General features: G+C 42.9%; 1 protein-coding gene across 2 annotated transcripts in view; it reads left to right on the top strand.

The window, feature by feature from the left end:
- Positions 1 to 11,666, top strand: part of hs2st1b (heparan sulfate 2-O-sulfotransferase 1b) — a 74,102-nt gene extending 62,436 nt beyond the window's left edge. Inside the window, exons 4-8 of one of the 2 annotated variants that reach the window (XR_016496372.1) lie at positions 4,789 to 4,927; positions 5,057 to 5,154; positions 5,455 to 5,612; positions 7,076 to 7,647; positions 7,723 to 11,666. Coding sequence is in view for 1 of the 2 variants with exons in the window: in XM_036978904.2 (XP_036834799.2) it covers positions 4,789 to 4,927; positions 5,057 to 5,154; positions 5,455 to 5,612; positions 7,076 to 7,302 (622 nt within the window). In the remaining variant the exon portion in view is untranslated. Of the gene's footprint in view, positions 1 to 4,788; positions 4,928 to 5,056; positions 5,155 to 5,454; positions 5,613 to 7,075 lie in introns of both variants that reach the window. The other variant, XM_036978904.2, reaches the window with a different exon arrangement.
- The last annotated feature ends 3,295 nt before the right edge of the window (positions 11,667 to 14,961 follow it).

The raw sequence follows: 14,961 nt of genomic DNA, 5'->3' as shown, positions 1-14,961 counted from the left end.
TAGGTGTTCCCCTAACTGTTGTCATTAGGTGTTCCCCTAACTGTTGTCATTAGGTGTTCCCCTAACTGTTGTCATTAGGTGTTCCCCTAACTGTTGTCATTAGGTGTTCCCCTAACTGTTGTCATTAGGTGTTCCCCTAACTGTTGTCATTAGGTGTTCCCCTAACTGTTGTCATTAGGTGTTCCCCTAACTGTTGTCATTAGGTGTTCCCCTAACTGTTGTCATTAGGTGTTCCCCTAACTGTTGTCATTAGGTGTTCCCCTAACTGTTGTCATTAGGTGTTCCCCTAACTGTTGTCATTAGGTGTTCCCCTAACTGTTGTCATTAGGTGTTCCCCTAACTGTTGTCATTAGGTGTTCCCCTAACTGTTGTCATTAGGTGTTCCCCTAACTGTTGTCATTAGGTGTTCCCCTAACTGTTGTCATTAGGTGTTCCCCTAACTGTTGTCATTAGGTGTTCCCCTAACTGTTGTCATTAGGTGTTCCCCTAACTGTTGTCATTAGGTGTTCCCCTAACTGTTGTCATTAGGTGTTCCCCTAACTGTTGTCATTAGGTGTTCCCCTAACTGTTGTCATTAGGCGTTCCCCTAACTGTTGTCATTAGGTGTTCCCCTAACTGTTGTCATTAGGGACAGGTACACCACTGTAACGTTTGGGGTCACTTAGAAATGTTCTTGTTTTTGAAAGAAAAGCACATGTTTTGTCTAGTTAAAATAACATCAAATTAATCAGAAATACAGTGTAGACATTGTTAATGGAGAACAGCTGTGCAGCGATGCTCCCCATCCAACCTGACAGAGTTTGAGAGGATCTGCAGAGACGAGTGGGAGAAACTCTCTAAATACAGGTGTTCCGAGCTTGTAGCGTCATACCCAAGAAGACTCGAGGCTGTAATCGCTGCCAAAGGTGCTTCAACAAAGTACTGAGTAAAGGGTCTGAATACTTATGGAAATGTGATATTTCAGTTTTTATTTTTTATACATTTTCAAACATTTCATTTGCTTTGTCATTATGGAGTATTGTGTGTAGATTTGAGGGGGAAAAAACTATTTCATAATTTTTAGAATAAGGCTGTAACGTAACAAAATGTGGGAAAAGTGTAGGGATCTTCTTACTTTCCGAATGCACTATATACTCCTAACTATTGTGATTAGGTACAGGTATACTCCTAACTATTGTGATTAGGTACAGGTCTTCTCCTAACTATTGTGATTAGGTACAGGTCTTCTCCTAACTATTGTGATTAGGTACAGGTCTTCTCCTAACTTGTGATTAGGTACAGGTATATTCATAACTATTGTGATTAGGTACAGGTATACTCCTAACTATTGTGATTAGGTACAGGTCTTCTCCTAACTATTGTGATTAGGTACAGGTCTTCTCCTAACTATTGTGATTAGGTACAGGTATTCTCCTAACTATTGTGATTAGGTACAGGTATATTCCTAACTATTGTGATTAGGTACAGGTCTTCTCCTAACTATTGTGATTAGGTACAGGTATTCTCCTAACTATTGTGATTAGGTACAGGTCTTCTCCTAACTATTGTGATTAGGTACAGGTCTTCTCCTAACTATTGTGATTAGGTACAGGTATATTCCTAACTATTGTGATTAGGTACAGGTCTTCTCCTAACTATTGTGATTAGGTACAGGTATATTCCTAACTATTGTGATTAGGTACAGGTCTTCTCCTAACTATTGTGATTAGGTACAGGTCTTCTCCTAACTATTGTGATTAGGTACAGGTCTTCTCCTAACTATTGTGATTAGGTACAGGTATTCTCCTAACTATTGTGATTAGGTACAGGTATATTCCTAACTATTGTGATTAGGTACAGGTCTTCTCCTAACTATTGTGATTAGGTACAGGTCTTCTCCTAACTATTGTGATTAGGTACAGGTCTTCTCCTAACTATTGTGATTAGGTACAGGTATACTCCTAACTATTGTGATTAGGTACAGGTCTTCTCCTAACTATTGTGATTAGGTACAGGTATATTCCTAACTATTGTGATTAGGTACAGGTATTCTCCTAACTATTGTGATTAGGTACAGGTATATTCCTAACTATTGTGATTAGGTACAGGTCTTCTCCTAACTATTGTGATTAGGTACAGGTATATTCCTAACTATTGTGATTAGGTACAGGTATTCTCCTAACTATTGTGATTAGGTACAGGTATATTCATAACTATTGTGATTAGGTACAGGTATTCTCCTAACTATTGTGATTTAGGTACAGGTCTTCTCCTAACTATTGTGATTAGGTACAGGTATATTCATAACTATTGTGATTAGGTACAGGTATTCTCCTAACTATTGTGATTTAGGTACAGGTCTTCTCCTAACTATTGTGATTAGGTACAGGTATATTCCTAACTATTGTGATTAGGTACAGGTCTTCTCCTAACTATTGTGATTAGGTACAGGTCTTCTCCTAACTATTGTGATTAGGTACAGGTCTTCTCCTAACTATTGTGATTAGGTACAGGTATATTCCTAACTATTGTGATTAGGTACAGGTCTTCTCCTAACTATTGTGATTAGGTACAGGTCTTCTAACTTGTGATTAGGTACAGGTCTTCTAACTTGTGATTAGGTACAGGTATATTCCTAACTATTGTGATTAGGTACAGGTACAGTGCCTTGCGAAAGTATTCGGCCCCCTTGAACTTTGCCACATTTCAGGCTTCAAACATAAAGATATAAAACTGTATTTTTTTGTGAAGAATCAACAACAAGTGGGACACAATCATGAAGTGGAACGACATTTATTGGATATTTCAAACTTTTTTAACAAATCAAAAACTGAAAAATTGGGCGTGCAAAATTATTCAGCCCCTTTACTTTCAGTGCAGCAAACTCTCTCCAGAAGTTCAGTGAGGATCGCTGAATGATCCATTGTTGACCTAAATGACTAATGATGATAAATACAATCCACCTGTGTGTAATCAAGTCTCCGTATAAATGCACCTGCACTGTGATAGTCTCAGAGGTCCGTTAAAAGCGCAGAGAGCATCATGAAGAACAAGGAACACACCAGGCAGGTCCGAGATACTGTTGTGAAGAAGTTTAAAGCCGGATTTGGATACAAAAAGATTTCCCAAGCTTTAAACATCCCAAGGAGCACTGTGCAAGCGATAATATTGAAATGGAAGTAGTATCAGACCACTGCAAATCTACCAAGACCTGGCCGTCCCTCTAAACTTTCAGCTCATACAAGGAGAAGACTGATCAGAGATGCAGCCAAGAGGCCCATGATCACTCTGGATGAACTGCAGAGATCTACAGCTGAGGTGGGAGACTCTGTCCATAGGACAACAATCAGTCTTATATTGCACAAATCTGGCCTTTATGGAAGAGTGGCAAGAAGAAAGCCATTTCTTAAAGATATCCATAAAAAGTGTTGGTTAAAGTTTGCCACAAGCCACCTGGGAGACACACCAAACATGTGGAAGAAGGTGCTCTGGTCAGATGAAACCAAAATTGAACTTTTTGGCAACAATGCAAAACGTTATGTTTGGCGTAAAAGCAACACAGCTGAACACACCATCCCCACTGTCAAACATGGTGGTGGCAGCATCATGGTTTGGGCCTGCTTTTCTTCAGCAGGGACAGGGAAGATGGTTAAAATTGATGGGAAGATGGATGGAGCCAAATACAGGACCATTCTGGAAGAAAACCTGATGGAGTCTGCAAAAGACCTGAGACTGGGACGGAGATTTGTCTTCCAACAAGACAATGATCCAAAACATAAAGCAAAATCTACAATGGAATGGTTCAAAAATAAACATATCCAGGTGTTAGAATGGCCAAGTCAAAGTCCAGACCTGAACCCAATCGAGAATCTGTGGAAAGAACTGAAAACTGCTGTTCACAAATGCTCTCCATCCAACCTCACTGAGCTCGAGCTGTTTTGCAAGGAGGAATGGGAAACAATTTCAGTCTCTCGATGTGCAAAACTGATAGAGACATATCCCAAGCGACTTACAGCTGTAATCGCAGCAAAAGGTGGCGCTACAAAGTATTAACTTAAGGGGGCTGAATAATTTTGCACGCCCAATTTTTCAGTTTTTGATTTGTTAAAAAAGTTTGAAATATCCAATAAATGTCGTTCCACTTCATGATTGTGTCCCACTTGTTGTTGATTCTTCACAAAAAAATACAGTTTTATATCTTTATGTTTGAAGCCTGAAATGTGGCAAAAGGTCGCAAAGTTCAAGGGGGCCGAATACTTTCGCAAGGCACTGTATATTCGTAACTATTGTGATTAGGTACAGGTATATTCCTAACTATTGTGATTAGGTACAGGTCTATTCCTAACTATTGTGATTAGGTACAGGTATATTCCTAACTATTGTGATTAGGTACAGGTCTTCTAACTTGTGATTAGGTACAGGTCTTCTAACTTGTGATTAGGTACAGGTCTTCTAACTTGTGATTAGGTACAGGTCTTCTCCTAACTATTGTGATTAGGTACAGGTATACTCCTAACTATTGTGATTAGGTACAGGTATACTCCTAACTATTGTGATTAGGTACAGGTATATTCCTAACTATTGTGATTAGGTACAGGTATTCTCCTAACTATTGTGATTAGGTACAGGTATATTCATAACTATTGTGATTAGGTACAGGTATATTCCTAACTTGTGATTAGGTACAGGTCTTCTCCTAACTATTGTGATTAGGTACAGGTATATTCATAACTATTGTGATTAGGTACAGGTATATTCCTAACTTGTGATTAGGTACAGGTCTTCTCCTAACTATTTGCCCTCTGATAGGTATGGGGTGAGAGGTAAACCCGTTTACATCAACGTGGTCCGGGACCCCATCCAACGCCTCGTATCTTACTACTACTTCCTGAGGTTTGGAGATGACTACAGGCCTGGCCTTCGACGGAGAAAACAAGGTGACAAAAAGGTATTGTTGTATACATTTACAAACAGTTTTCAATGGTGTTTTAAAATGTCTTATCGCCCTAGTGAGTGTATATAAAGCTCTATTTCTGACGTGTGTGTGTGTGTGTGTGTGTGTGTGTGTGTGTTTTAGACCTTTGATGAGTGTGTGTCAGCAGGTGGTTCTGACTGTGCCTCTGAGAAGCTTTGGCTCCAGATCCCGTTCTTCTGCGGACACTACTCAGAGTGCTGGTGGGTACCAACATGGCTGCCAGTGCTGGGTGGGAGCCAACATGGCTGCCAGTGCTGGGTGGGAGCCAACATGGCTGCCAGTGCTGGGTGGGAGCCAACATGGCTGCCAGCGCCGACCCACTTATCCCCATTGCACCGGCTGGGGCCTAGGGGACTTTGGTCAATGTGTTAGTAATCAGAACACATTGATAACGTAATGATTAAGTCATTTGTTGTCGTTAAACTGTGTGTAAACCACAGATATATCTTATTAAATGAGTTTTCTATGTGTAATTACCATGGTGTGTATGTGTACTATAGGAATGTAGGCAGCAGGTGGGCCCTGGATCAGGCCAAGTATAACCTGCTGAATGAATATCTACTAGTCGGTGTGACAGAGGAGCTGGAGGACTTTATCATGATGCTGGAGGCAGCTCTGCCCCGCTTCTTCAAGGGTGCCACAGGCCTCTACAAAACAGGTACTGTACTGGCACACCATGTATCCTGGTTCCTCTCACTTAGCCTCAGCAGATAAAACCCTGTCAGTGTTCTAGCCTTGTCTCTGTGGCGCCTTGTCCTTCTGACCGACCCTGGTCTGCAGCCCCACTCTGCCGCTCTGCTCTTTTCCTGGTAACAGCATTTAGTACACTTGGGAAGAATAACCTACTATATTTAGGGCACTTGGGCAGAATAACCTACTATATTTAGGGCACTTGGGCAGACCAAGTGAAGGAGTAGCCTGTTGGATAGATAGTGGTTGCTCCACTAAAAGTTTTTGCAATTAGTACGGTACCCTGCGTCACCACTTCATTGCTTCAGACCACCACAAGGGGGAGTTAGAGTACTGATTAGGCTTTTGGGTCCTACTGTGTCTAACTGACAATGAATGGGTGGCATAAACCTCAATAGAAACTGATAATTGTGCACGACTTCAGTATTACTTACTAAACTGTTCATGTTTTTATTATTTTATTTTATTTTGTTAGGATTGTTTTGCTCTTACTGTAGGACTGTAGGCCACTCCCGACCAGTCACGTTGTACAGCGCCTAAGACACTGCAGCGATCTAAGACACTGCATAGCAGTACAAGCTGTGTTGCTACGGATGCTGGTTCAATACCCGTGCCGCCCTCAACTGGAAGACCCATGAGCTGACTAGGTTTTTTTTTGTGGTTTTTCTCGCTTTAAAAACAGAAAAAATAACAAACTGGCTTTATTTACAAATTAGTAACAATGTCTCACCCCATGTTCATCTCCAAAATATAATTTTTTATTAGCAGGACAATATATATTGGTCATGGCTCCCAAGTGGCGCACAATGGGACTGCCTTGCAGTTCTCCAGCTGTATCCACTGAAAGCGTGCGAGGTTCAAGACGAGGGCAGGGGGCACGGGATGGGCCGCAGAGCCACGCACAGAAGACAGACCGAGGAGGAGGGTGGACTCCCACCCTGCCACACTGGGCAGCACAGAGCAACACTTTAAGGGGCTTTGCACTAATAATGGGGCTGACTAGGGAAACGTTCCGGCTGTTCAACAGGTAGCTGGACAGTAGACTTGCCAAGATGGAGGGTAAGGGGGAGAATTCTATCGTCAAAGTTAGGTTCTAAGTTGTTGTTTATCACATCTGAACGTGATTGGGAGTCCCATAGGGAGGTGAACAATTGGCCCAGTGTTTCTCTCGCTCTAAAAACAACTTTATTTACTTTTCAAAAAAACAAAAGTCAGTGATTTTGTAATCTGAATAATCTCCAAATATCGTTATATATTGTCAAGTTGATGGCACAGTCATATAGCCGGCACCTATATAAAGCTGAGTGACTCACTCATTCATGGCTTTGAATCACAATAAACAAGTACTGTGCTGCAATACGCTGCAACTTTTTTAAAGGACGAACCACTGTAGACTCTAACCGATCCTCTCCTGTTCCCGTGTGCTCCCAGGTAAGAAGTCCCACCTGCGTAAGACCACAGAGAAGAAGCCACCCACCAAGGAGTCCATCGCCAAGCTGCAGCAGTCCGACGTTTGGAAGATGGAGAACGAGTTCTACGAGTTTGCCCAGGAGCAGTTCCAATTTGTCAGAGCCCACGCCGTCCGGGAGAAGGACGGGGAACTCTACCTGCTGGCACAGAACTTCTTCTATGAGAAAATCTACCCCAAAGTGAACTAGGGTGGAACTGGGTTAACATCAGGCCAGGGGGATGTGCAGGTCTGGGCTAACATCAGGCCAGGTGGATGTTGATGAGGTCTGGGTTAACATCAGGCCAAGGGGATATAGATGAGGTCTGGGTTAACATCAGGCCAGGGGGATGTAGATGAGGTGTGGGTTAACATCAGGCCAGGTGGATGTGGAGGTCTGGGCTAACATCAGGCCAGAGGGGATGTTGATGAGGTCTGGGTTAACATCAGGCCAGGGGGATGTTGATGAGGTCTGGGTTAACATCAGGCCAAGGGGATGTAGATGTGTTGATGAGGTCTGGGTTAACATCAGGCCAGGGGGAGGGATGTTGATGAGGTCTGGGTTAACATTAGGCCAGGGGGGATGTTGATGAGGTCTGGGTTAACATCAGGCCAGGGGAATGTTGATGAGGTCTGGGTTAACATCAGGCCAGGGGGATGTAGATGTGTTGATGAGGTCTGGGTTAACATCAGGCCAGGGAGGATGTTGATGAGGTCTGGGTTAACATCAGGCCAGGGGGGATGTTGATGAGGTCTGGGTTAACATCAGGCAGGGGGATGTTGATGAGGTCTGTGTTAACATCAGGCCAGGGGGATGTTGATGAGGTCTGGGTTAACATCAGGCCAGGGGGATGTAGATGTGTTTATGAGGTCTGGGTTAACATCAGGCCATTTGGGATGTTGATGAGGTCTGGGTTAACATCAGGCCAGGGGGGATGTTGATGAGGTCTGGGTTAACATCAGGCCATTTGGGATGTTGATGAGGTCTGGGTTAACATCAGGCCAGGGTGATATTGATGAGGTCATACACTGACCATTATTCACCCTGTTACACACGTCACAGAATGCCATCATAACAATTACTGTCTGACGTGTAGATGGGGACCTACTGTGTAGCTGTACTGGGTCTGGGGGATACTGTGCTGGTTTCATTGGTTCCTTGTTCTTCACTGTAGTTGTTGACCTCTACAAGGTATTTGAACAGGTCTCAAATCCAACATGGTGTCCTGTACTCCTCTGCAGCTGGCCACTTCTACAGGTTATTAAAGCCAGACATGGTGTCCTGTACTTCTCTGTAGCTGGTCACTTCTTCTACAGGTTATTGAAGCCAGATCCAACATGGTGTCCTGTACTCCTCTGCAGCTGGCCACTTCTACAGGTTATTGAAGCCAGATCCAACATGGTGTCCTGTACTTCTCTGTAGCTGGCCACTTCTTCTACAGGTTATTTAAGCCAGATCCAACATCTGACCTGCGTGTATCTACACAGAGGTCAATAAGCCCCCCCCCCCCCCCCTCCACTGGGGACCTGCCTTGTGGTCTTCAGGCTCCAACTCAAAATGGCTGCCCAACCACAACCACATCGGACGACGTCCAGCAAAAGATTGTCTATTTTACGTTTCGTAAAAAAACAAAAAAAATCAAACAACATATGAGAAGGTCAATTGAAAAGAAAACAGGAGTATGTCAGAAACAGTTTGATCTGTTGTACAAAATGTCAGATCAAAGTGTCAGAAGGACAGTTTGCTGGCTCGTGTCAGAAGGACAGTTTGCTGGCTCGTGTCAGATGGACAGTTTGCTGGCTCGTGTCAGATGGACAGTTTGCTGGCTCGTGCCTAAGCTGGGCGACTGTGAAAGGGAGGTACTGTAGAGGAGGAAAGGGTGGCTTCAGCTCGGTGTGTTAAGGGCTGTTCATCTACATTGTGTGTGTACAGTCGTGGCCAAAAGTTGAGAATGACACACATGAATTTTCATTCTGCTGCCTCAGTTTGTATGATGGCAATTTGCATATACTCCATAATGTTATGAAGAGTGATCAGATGAATTGCAATTAATTGCAAAGTCCCTCTTTGCCATGCAAATGAACTGAATCCCCCAAAAACATTTCCACTGCATTTCAGCCCTGCCACAAAAGGACCAGCTGACATCATGTCAGTGATTATCTCGTTAACACAGGTGTGAGTGTTGAGGAGGACAAGGCTGGAGATCACTCCGTCATGCTGATTGAGTCCGAATAACAGACTGGAAGCTTCAAAAGGAGGGTGGTGTTTGGAATCATTGTTCTTCCTCTGTCAACCATGGTTACCTGCAAGGAAACACGTGCCGTCATCATTGCTTTGTACAAAAAAGGCTTCACAGGCAAGGATATTGCTGCCAGTAAGATTGCACCTAAATCAACCATTTATCGGATCATCAAGAACTTCAAGGAGAGCGGTTCAATTGTTGTGAAAAGGCTTCAGGGCGCCCAAGAAAGTCCAGCAAGCGCCAGGACCGTCTCCTAAAGTTGATTCAGCTGTGGGATCGGGGCACCACCAGTACAGAGCTTGCTCAGGAATGGCAGCAAGCAGGTGTGAGTGCATCTGCATGCACAGTGAGGCGAAGACTTTTGGATGATGGCCTGGTGTCAAGAAAGGCAGCAAAGAAGCCACTTCTCTCCAGGAAAAACATCAGTAACAGACTGATATTCAGCAAAAGGTACAGGGATTGGACTGCTGAGGACTGGGGTAAAGTCATTTTCTCTGATGAATCCCCTTTCTGATTGTTTGGGGCATCCGGTAAAAAGCTTGTCTGGAGAAGACCAGGTGTGCGCTACCATCAGTCCTGTGTCATGCCAACAGTAAAGCATCCTGAGACCATTCATGTGTGGGGTTGCTTCTCAGCCAAGGGAATGGGCTCACTCACAATTTTGCCTAAGAACACAGCCATGAATATAGAATGGTAACAACACATCCTCCGAGAGAAACTTCTCCCAACCATCCAGGAACAGTTTGGTGACGAACAATACCTTTTCCAGCATGATGGAGCACCTTGCCATAGTGATAACTAAGTGGCTCGGGGAATAAAACATTGATATTTTGGGTCCATGGCCACGAAACTCCCCAGACCTTAATCCCATTGAGAACTTGTGGTCAATCCTCAAGAGACTGATGGACAAACAACCAACCCACAAATTCTGACAAACTCCAAGCATTGATTATGCAAGAATGGGTTGCCATCAGTCAGGATTTGGCCCAGAAGTTAATTGACAGCATGCCAGGGCGGATTGCAGAGGTCTTGAAAAAGAAGGGTCAACACTGCAAATATTGACTCTTTGCATCAACTTCATGTAAGTGTCAATAGAAGTCTTTGACACTTATGAAATGCTTGTAATTATACTTCAGCATCCATAGTAACATCTGACAAAAATATCTAAAGACAACTGAAGCAGCAAACTTTGTGGAAATTAATAATTGTGTCATTCTCACAACTTTTGGCCACAATTTGTATATTTTAGATCCACTGTCAGCAGTTTACAGAGTAAACACATGAAACCACAGTGCACAGTGTATTTACACCCTACATATCTGATGTACTGGACCAAATGTTTGGTAAGACTTCTGTGAGCATTGTACCTTTTTTTTTTCTGTGTGTCTTTTAACATCTAGTTAATTTGTAGCCCACTAAGAAAAAAATTATCCGATTTTAATTTATTTAAAAAAACATTTTTAAATAAAATAATCTCCGTTCTGTACTATCGACCTGAAGTTCCTCCCATTTTTTTTTTAATAACCACCACAACATTCCAAACGTGTTTCATTCATCAGTTTGTTGGAGTTGTCCGGGTAAACGAACTTGTCTTTAGCACAAAGTTTTAGTGTGTGAATGCAGCAGGAATTTGTCACTATGACTCAACAGTGGGGGTGAGATCAACGTTGACCAGAAATAAGACTTTTGTTGTTATTATTATTTTTACCCCAGCCAGTCCCAAATGGCGCTCCACCCCTTCTCCCTTGGCCCTAACCCTTTTTGTGTTTGCAGATCAGAAAGGTCTGGTGTGTGTGTATATATAAGCAACGGTATAATCTTCCACCGTGTTGCATACACCGTACAAATGTACAGACGTGGTTTGGCCCGCGGGGAAAGGTGCAAATCGGGACCAAGTCACATGGTTTATGCCTAAGAATGTTTTAGTGTTTTTGGTAACGGGGTCACGCTCGTTAGGGAGCGAGCTACGCTAAGAAGAGAAACGCATCAGGAGGCTTGATAGTGCCTTCATCAAATCATTATTTTTATTTCCCAAATTACACCCTATTCCCTGTTTAGTGCACTACTGTTCACCACTGCCCTATGGGGCCCTGGTAAAAAATAAAAAAAGTAGTGCACTACATAGGGAATAGGGTGCGATTTGGGATGCATCTTTATACAAGACTCCTAAGCCACTTTTTGATATCCGATGTAATTTTCCCCTTATTTTTCTGAATATTGTGCTCATTCATTTGACACAATTATCTGTTCTGCCAGTATACCTATTTTTCTTTTTCATATCAATTTCTTATTGTAAACAACCTAAAACATTTAAAATAAATACTGAACTGTTTCACAGTCTCCGCTGGTCTTCTGTTTTTAAGTGTAAACACTCGGTTAATTAAAGACATCCTTTTGTTGAAGTTTTCCTGTTTTGATAAGCAATATCCCATGAAGAAAAACGGTAGAGTTCAAGGGTCAAAACAAAAATACAGCTGTAAAACCATTGTGTTGGGAGAAGTTCATCCTAGCCGTCCATCATGTTTACGTTTATGTAATGCATGTTTGTCTTTAGCTCACTTACCTGAGAGATACTTCTCAATGTTTTCTGTCTTTTTACGTTGACTCTTTCACTGTTGAATTTACAACAAGGATATGCTAAAAGCTGGAAGTCATTCTTGTTGTTTCAGCCTTTCTCCAGGTGCAGAAAAAGACCCGGTCAAAAAGTGGCATTGTCTTTTTTTTTTTTAAACCGATTGACGTCATGATGTAAAGAAAATCCAACAGCAAGCTAGCTAGTAAATAACAGTCAGTCAGTGCCTCTTCCTCTGTGGTGCTGTAGAAGTGATGCTGTCAGTCAAATAACTCTAAATCATAAGCTTAAAGAGAGGATGCTGCACTAGAAATGTGACAGAACAGCTAATAATAAGAGGATGCTGCACTGGAAATGGGACAGAACAACAGCTAATAATAAGAGGATGCTGCACTAGAAATGTGACAGAACAACAACTGTAACGAGAGAGGATGCTGCACTGGAAATGGGACAGAACAACAACTGTAACGAGAGAGGATGCTGCACTGGAAATGTGGCAGAACAACTGTAAGGGAGGATGCTGCACTGGAAATGTGACAGAACAACAGCTAATAAGAGGATTTTGCACTGGAAATGGGACAGAACAACAACTGTAACGAGAGAGGATGCTGCACTGGAAATGTGGCAGAACAACTGTAAGGGAGGATGCTGCACTGGAAATGGGACAGAACAACTGTAAGGGAGGATGCTGCACTGGAAATGGGACAGAACAACAACTGTAACGAGAGGATGCTGGACTGGAAATGTGACAGAACAACTGTAATAAGGGAGGATGCTGCACTGGAAATGTGACCTCAACTGTAATGAGAGCCTTATTTAATCACTATGGAAACAGTAGCCGTCCTATAAATTCACACCAATGGCATAGGAAATAAAGCTTAACAAGTCTGACCTTTAACAGTTTATAGAAGAGGCAAACCATAGGACTCTTATTAACAATGGCCTTGAATATTATCAGTATGATCTGTGTAAGATGGTCTCCTGAAGATGAGATTGGTGACACCTCTTGCACAGTCTGTGCCACCCTCAGGGGATAGACGTAAGGTGAATTTGTCACTAGATACTGATCTTGGGTCAGTTTAGCATTTTCCACACGAATGGTTAAGGTTTTGGATTGTGGGAGGGGGAAACTGATCCTAGATCTGTACCTAGGGGACTACCTAACTTCACCCAGCTTTGGGAAACGTGCCAGTGGTCCCTACTCCTCAGGCCTTTCACGATCCAACAGTCCCCATCCAACACAGAGGCCCCAACCAATTTGATACGCCCACTGTGTGGCCAGCAACACATGCCTGCATCCCAAATGGCTCCCTATTCCCTACATAGTTCACTACTTTGACCAGGGCCCTATGGAACCCTATTCCCTATATAGTTCACTACTTTTGACCAGGGCTCTATGGGTAAAGTAGTGCACTGCATTAGGAATAGAGTGCCATTTGTGTGTGTGTGTGTGTGGTGGGGGGTAGAACAGTCACAAGGAGAGCCAGAGCAGCCGTCTCAGAAAATAGAAACTCAATTACCAGTTTAGCTGTAGGCAACATGGCGTGTTGGTTGTGTTCATTAACTACATCCAATAAGATAATTACTGCTTCTCAATTAAAAACACTGTCTCTCTCTCTCTCTCTCTACAGTGTATCGATGTCAGCGGATGAGTTCTCTGAAGGGTAATAGGGGAATGGAAAACTACACCAAGTGAATGTTTCCACTGTGGGTTTTTTATGTTGCTGATTTGTGTTTTTACTTGGAGTGTTTTATTATTTCTGTGTTTTTAAAAGATGGATTGTTTGTTTTTGTGTGTGATTTTAATGATAGTGATATTAAATCTACCAGTTTTTGCTATTTAGCTTTTAAATGTTTTTTTTTATAACAAACCCTGCTTTGTTTTTGTTTTATATAATCCTAAAATAACACCCTGCCCCCCCCCCCCACCCCCTTCAACGGTCACAGATGAATAGGAGTAATAGCCTTCTTGGACAGCCTTCTCTTATTTAATCAATCTGAATTCTGTAAATAGCCACAATTGTTCTGGTTAGTTGATTTGATTCTGTGTGCTGAGATTTTAATGGTGTTTCACTGTTCCATTTTAAAAAGGCCTTTGGTTGACTGTAGTCTTAGCGCCACTAGAGGGCGCTAAGAAACCACTGAACCACTACACGACCCTGTTCATTCTCTAAGCAAGTCGGTCTGCTTTCCCTGGGACTTGTTCACTGGTCTGTTAACCAGCAGACCTCATTAATGCACCTGTACAGAGCAGAGCCAAATGGAACAAACAAATAGGGCATCACCATTAAGAATACAGATTGAGCCATTACGGCTCAATTGGTTCTGGGCCCTAATGGAGATCTCTATAAATAGGTTATCTTCTTGGTCTTGGACAATTTGTGCAGCTGCACTCTCAGGGCATTGCATAATGACACAGCTCCATTTTAATCCAGGGTTTACGGCATAAATAGGTTGTTCCCATGATTTCGCTATTTATTGCAAAAAGGAAGAAGGAAGTTTTAGCAGCAGCAGTAAAAAGGAAGTTTTAGCAGCATCTCACCTCTCACAAACAGCTTTACTGAACCGGTGGTACAAAACGAGGCTACCTCTCCGTGAAATCTAACATGATTGCTATTACAGTGTTTACTGTGATTTGGACAAGACCTTCCATTGATCTTAACGGAATACGTGATCCTATTGAGTTAATGAGCTCTTAAACAGTGACCTCATTCAGCTAGTGACAGTTGACCTGACTGGTATCCACTAGCTATGTAGCCGTAACCCTCTGGACTTCAGTGGAGTGTGTCAGATCCTTATATTTGGATCGCAATATAAGGCTCTTGACCAGGGGAGACTCACCCAGCTAGTTGACCAGTTGAGACTCACCCAGCTAGTTGACCAGGGGAGACTCACCCAGCTAGTTGACCAGGGGAGACTCACCCAGCTAGTTGACCAGGGGAGACTCACCCAGCTGGTTGACCAGGGGAGACTCACCCAGCTGGTTGACCAGGGGAGACTCACCCAGCTGGTTGACCAGGGGAGATCCAGCCAGCTGGTTGACCAGGGGAGATCC

This window comes from Oncorhynchus mykiss, chromosome 5 (assembly GCF_057628025.1).
Source record: "Oncorhynchus mykiss isolate SJ-2025 chromosome 5, ASM5762802v1, whole genome shotgun sequence".
NCBI lineage: Eukaryota > Metazoa > Chordata > Actinopteri > Salmoniformes > Salmonidae > Oncorhynchus > Oncorhynchus mykiss.
Note: the sequence above shows the minus strand (reverse complement) of the source record. Positions and strands in the feature narration are given on the sequence as shown.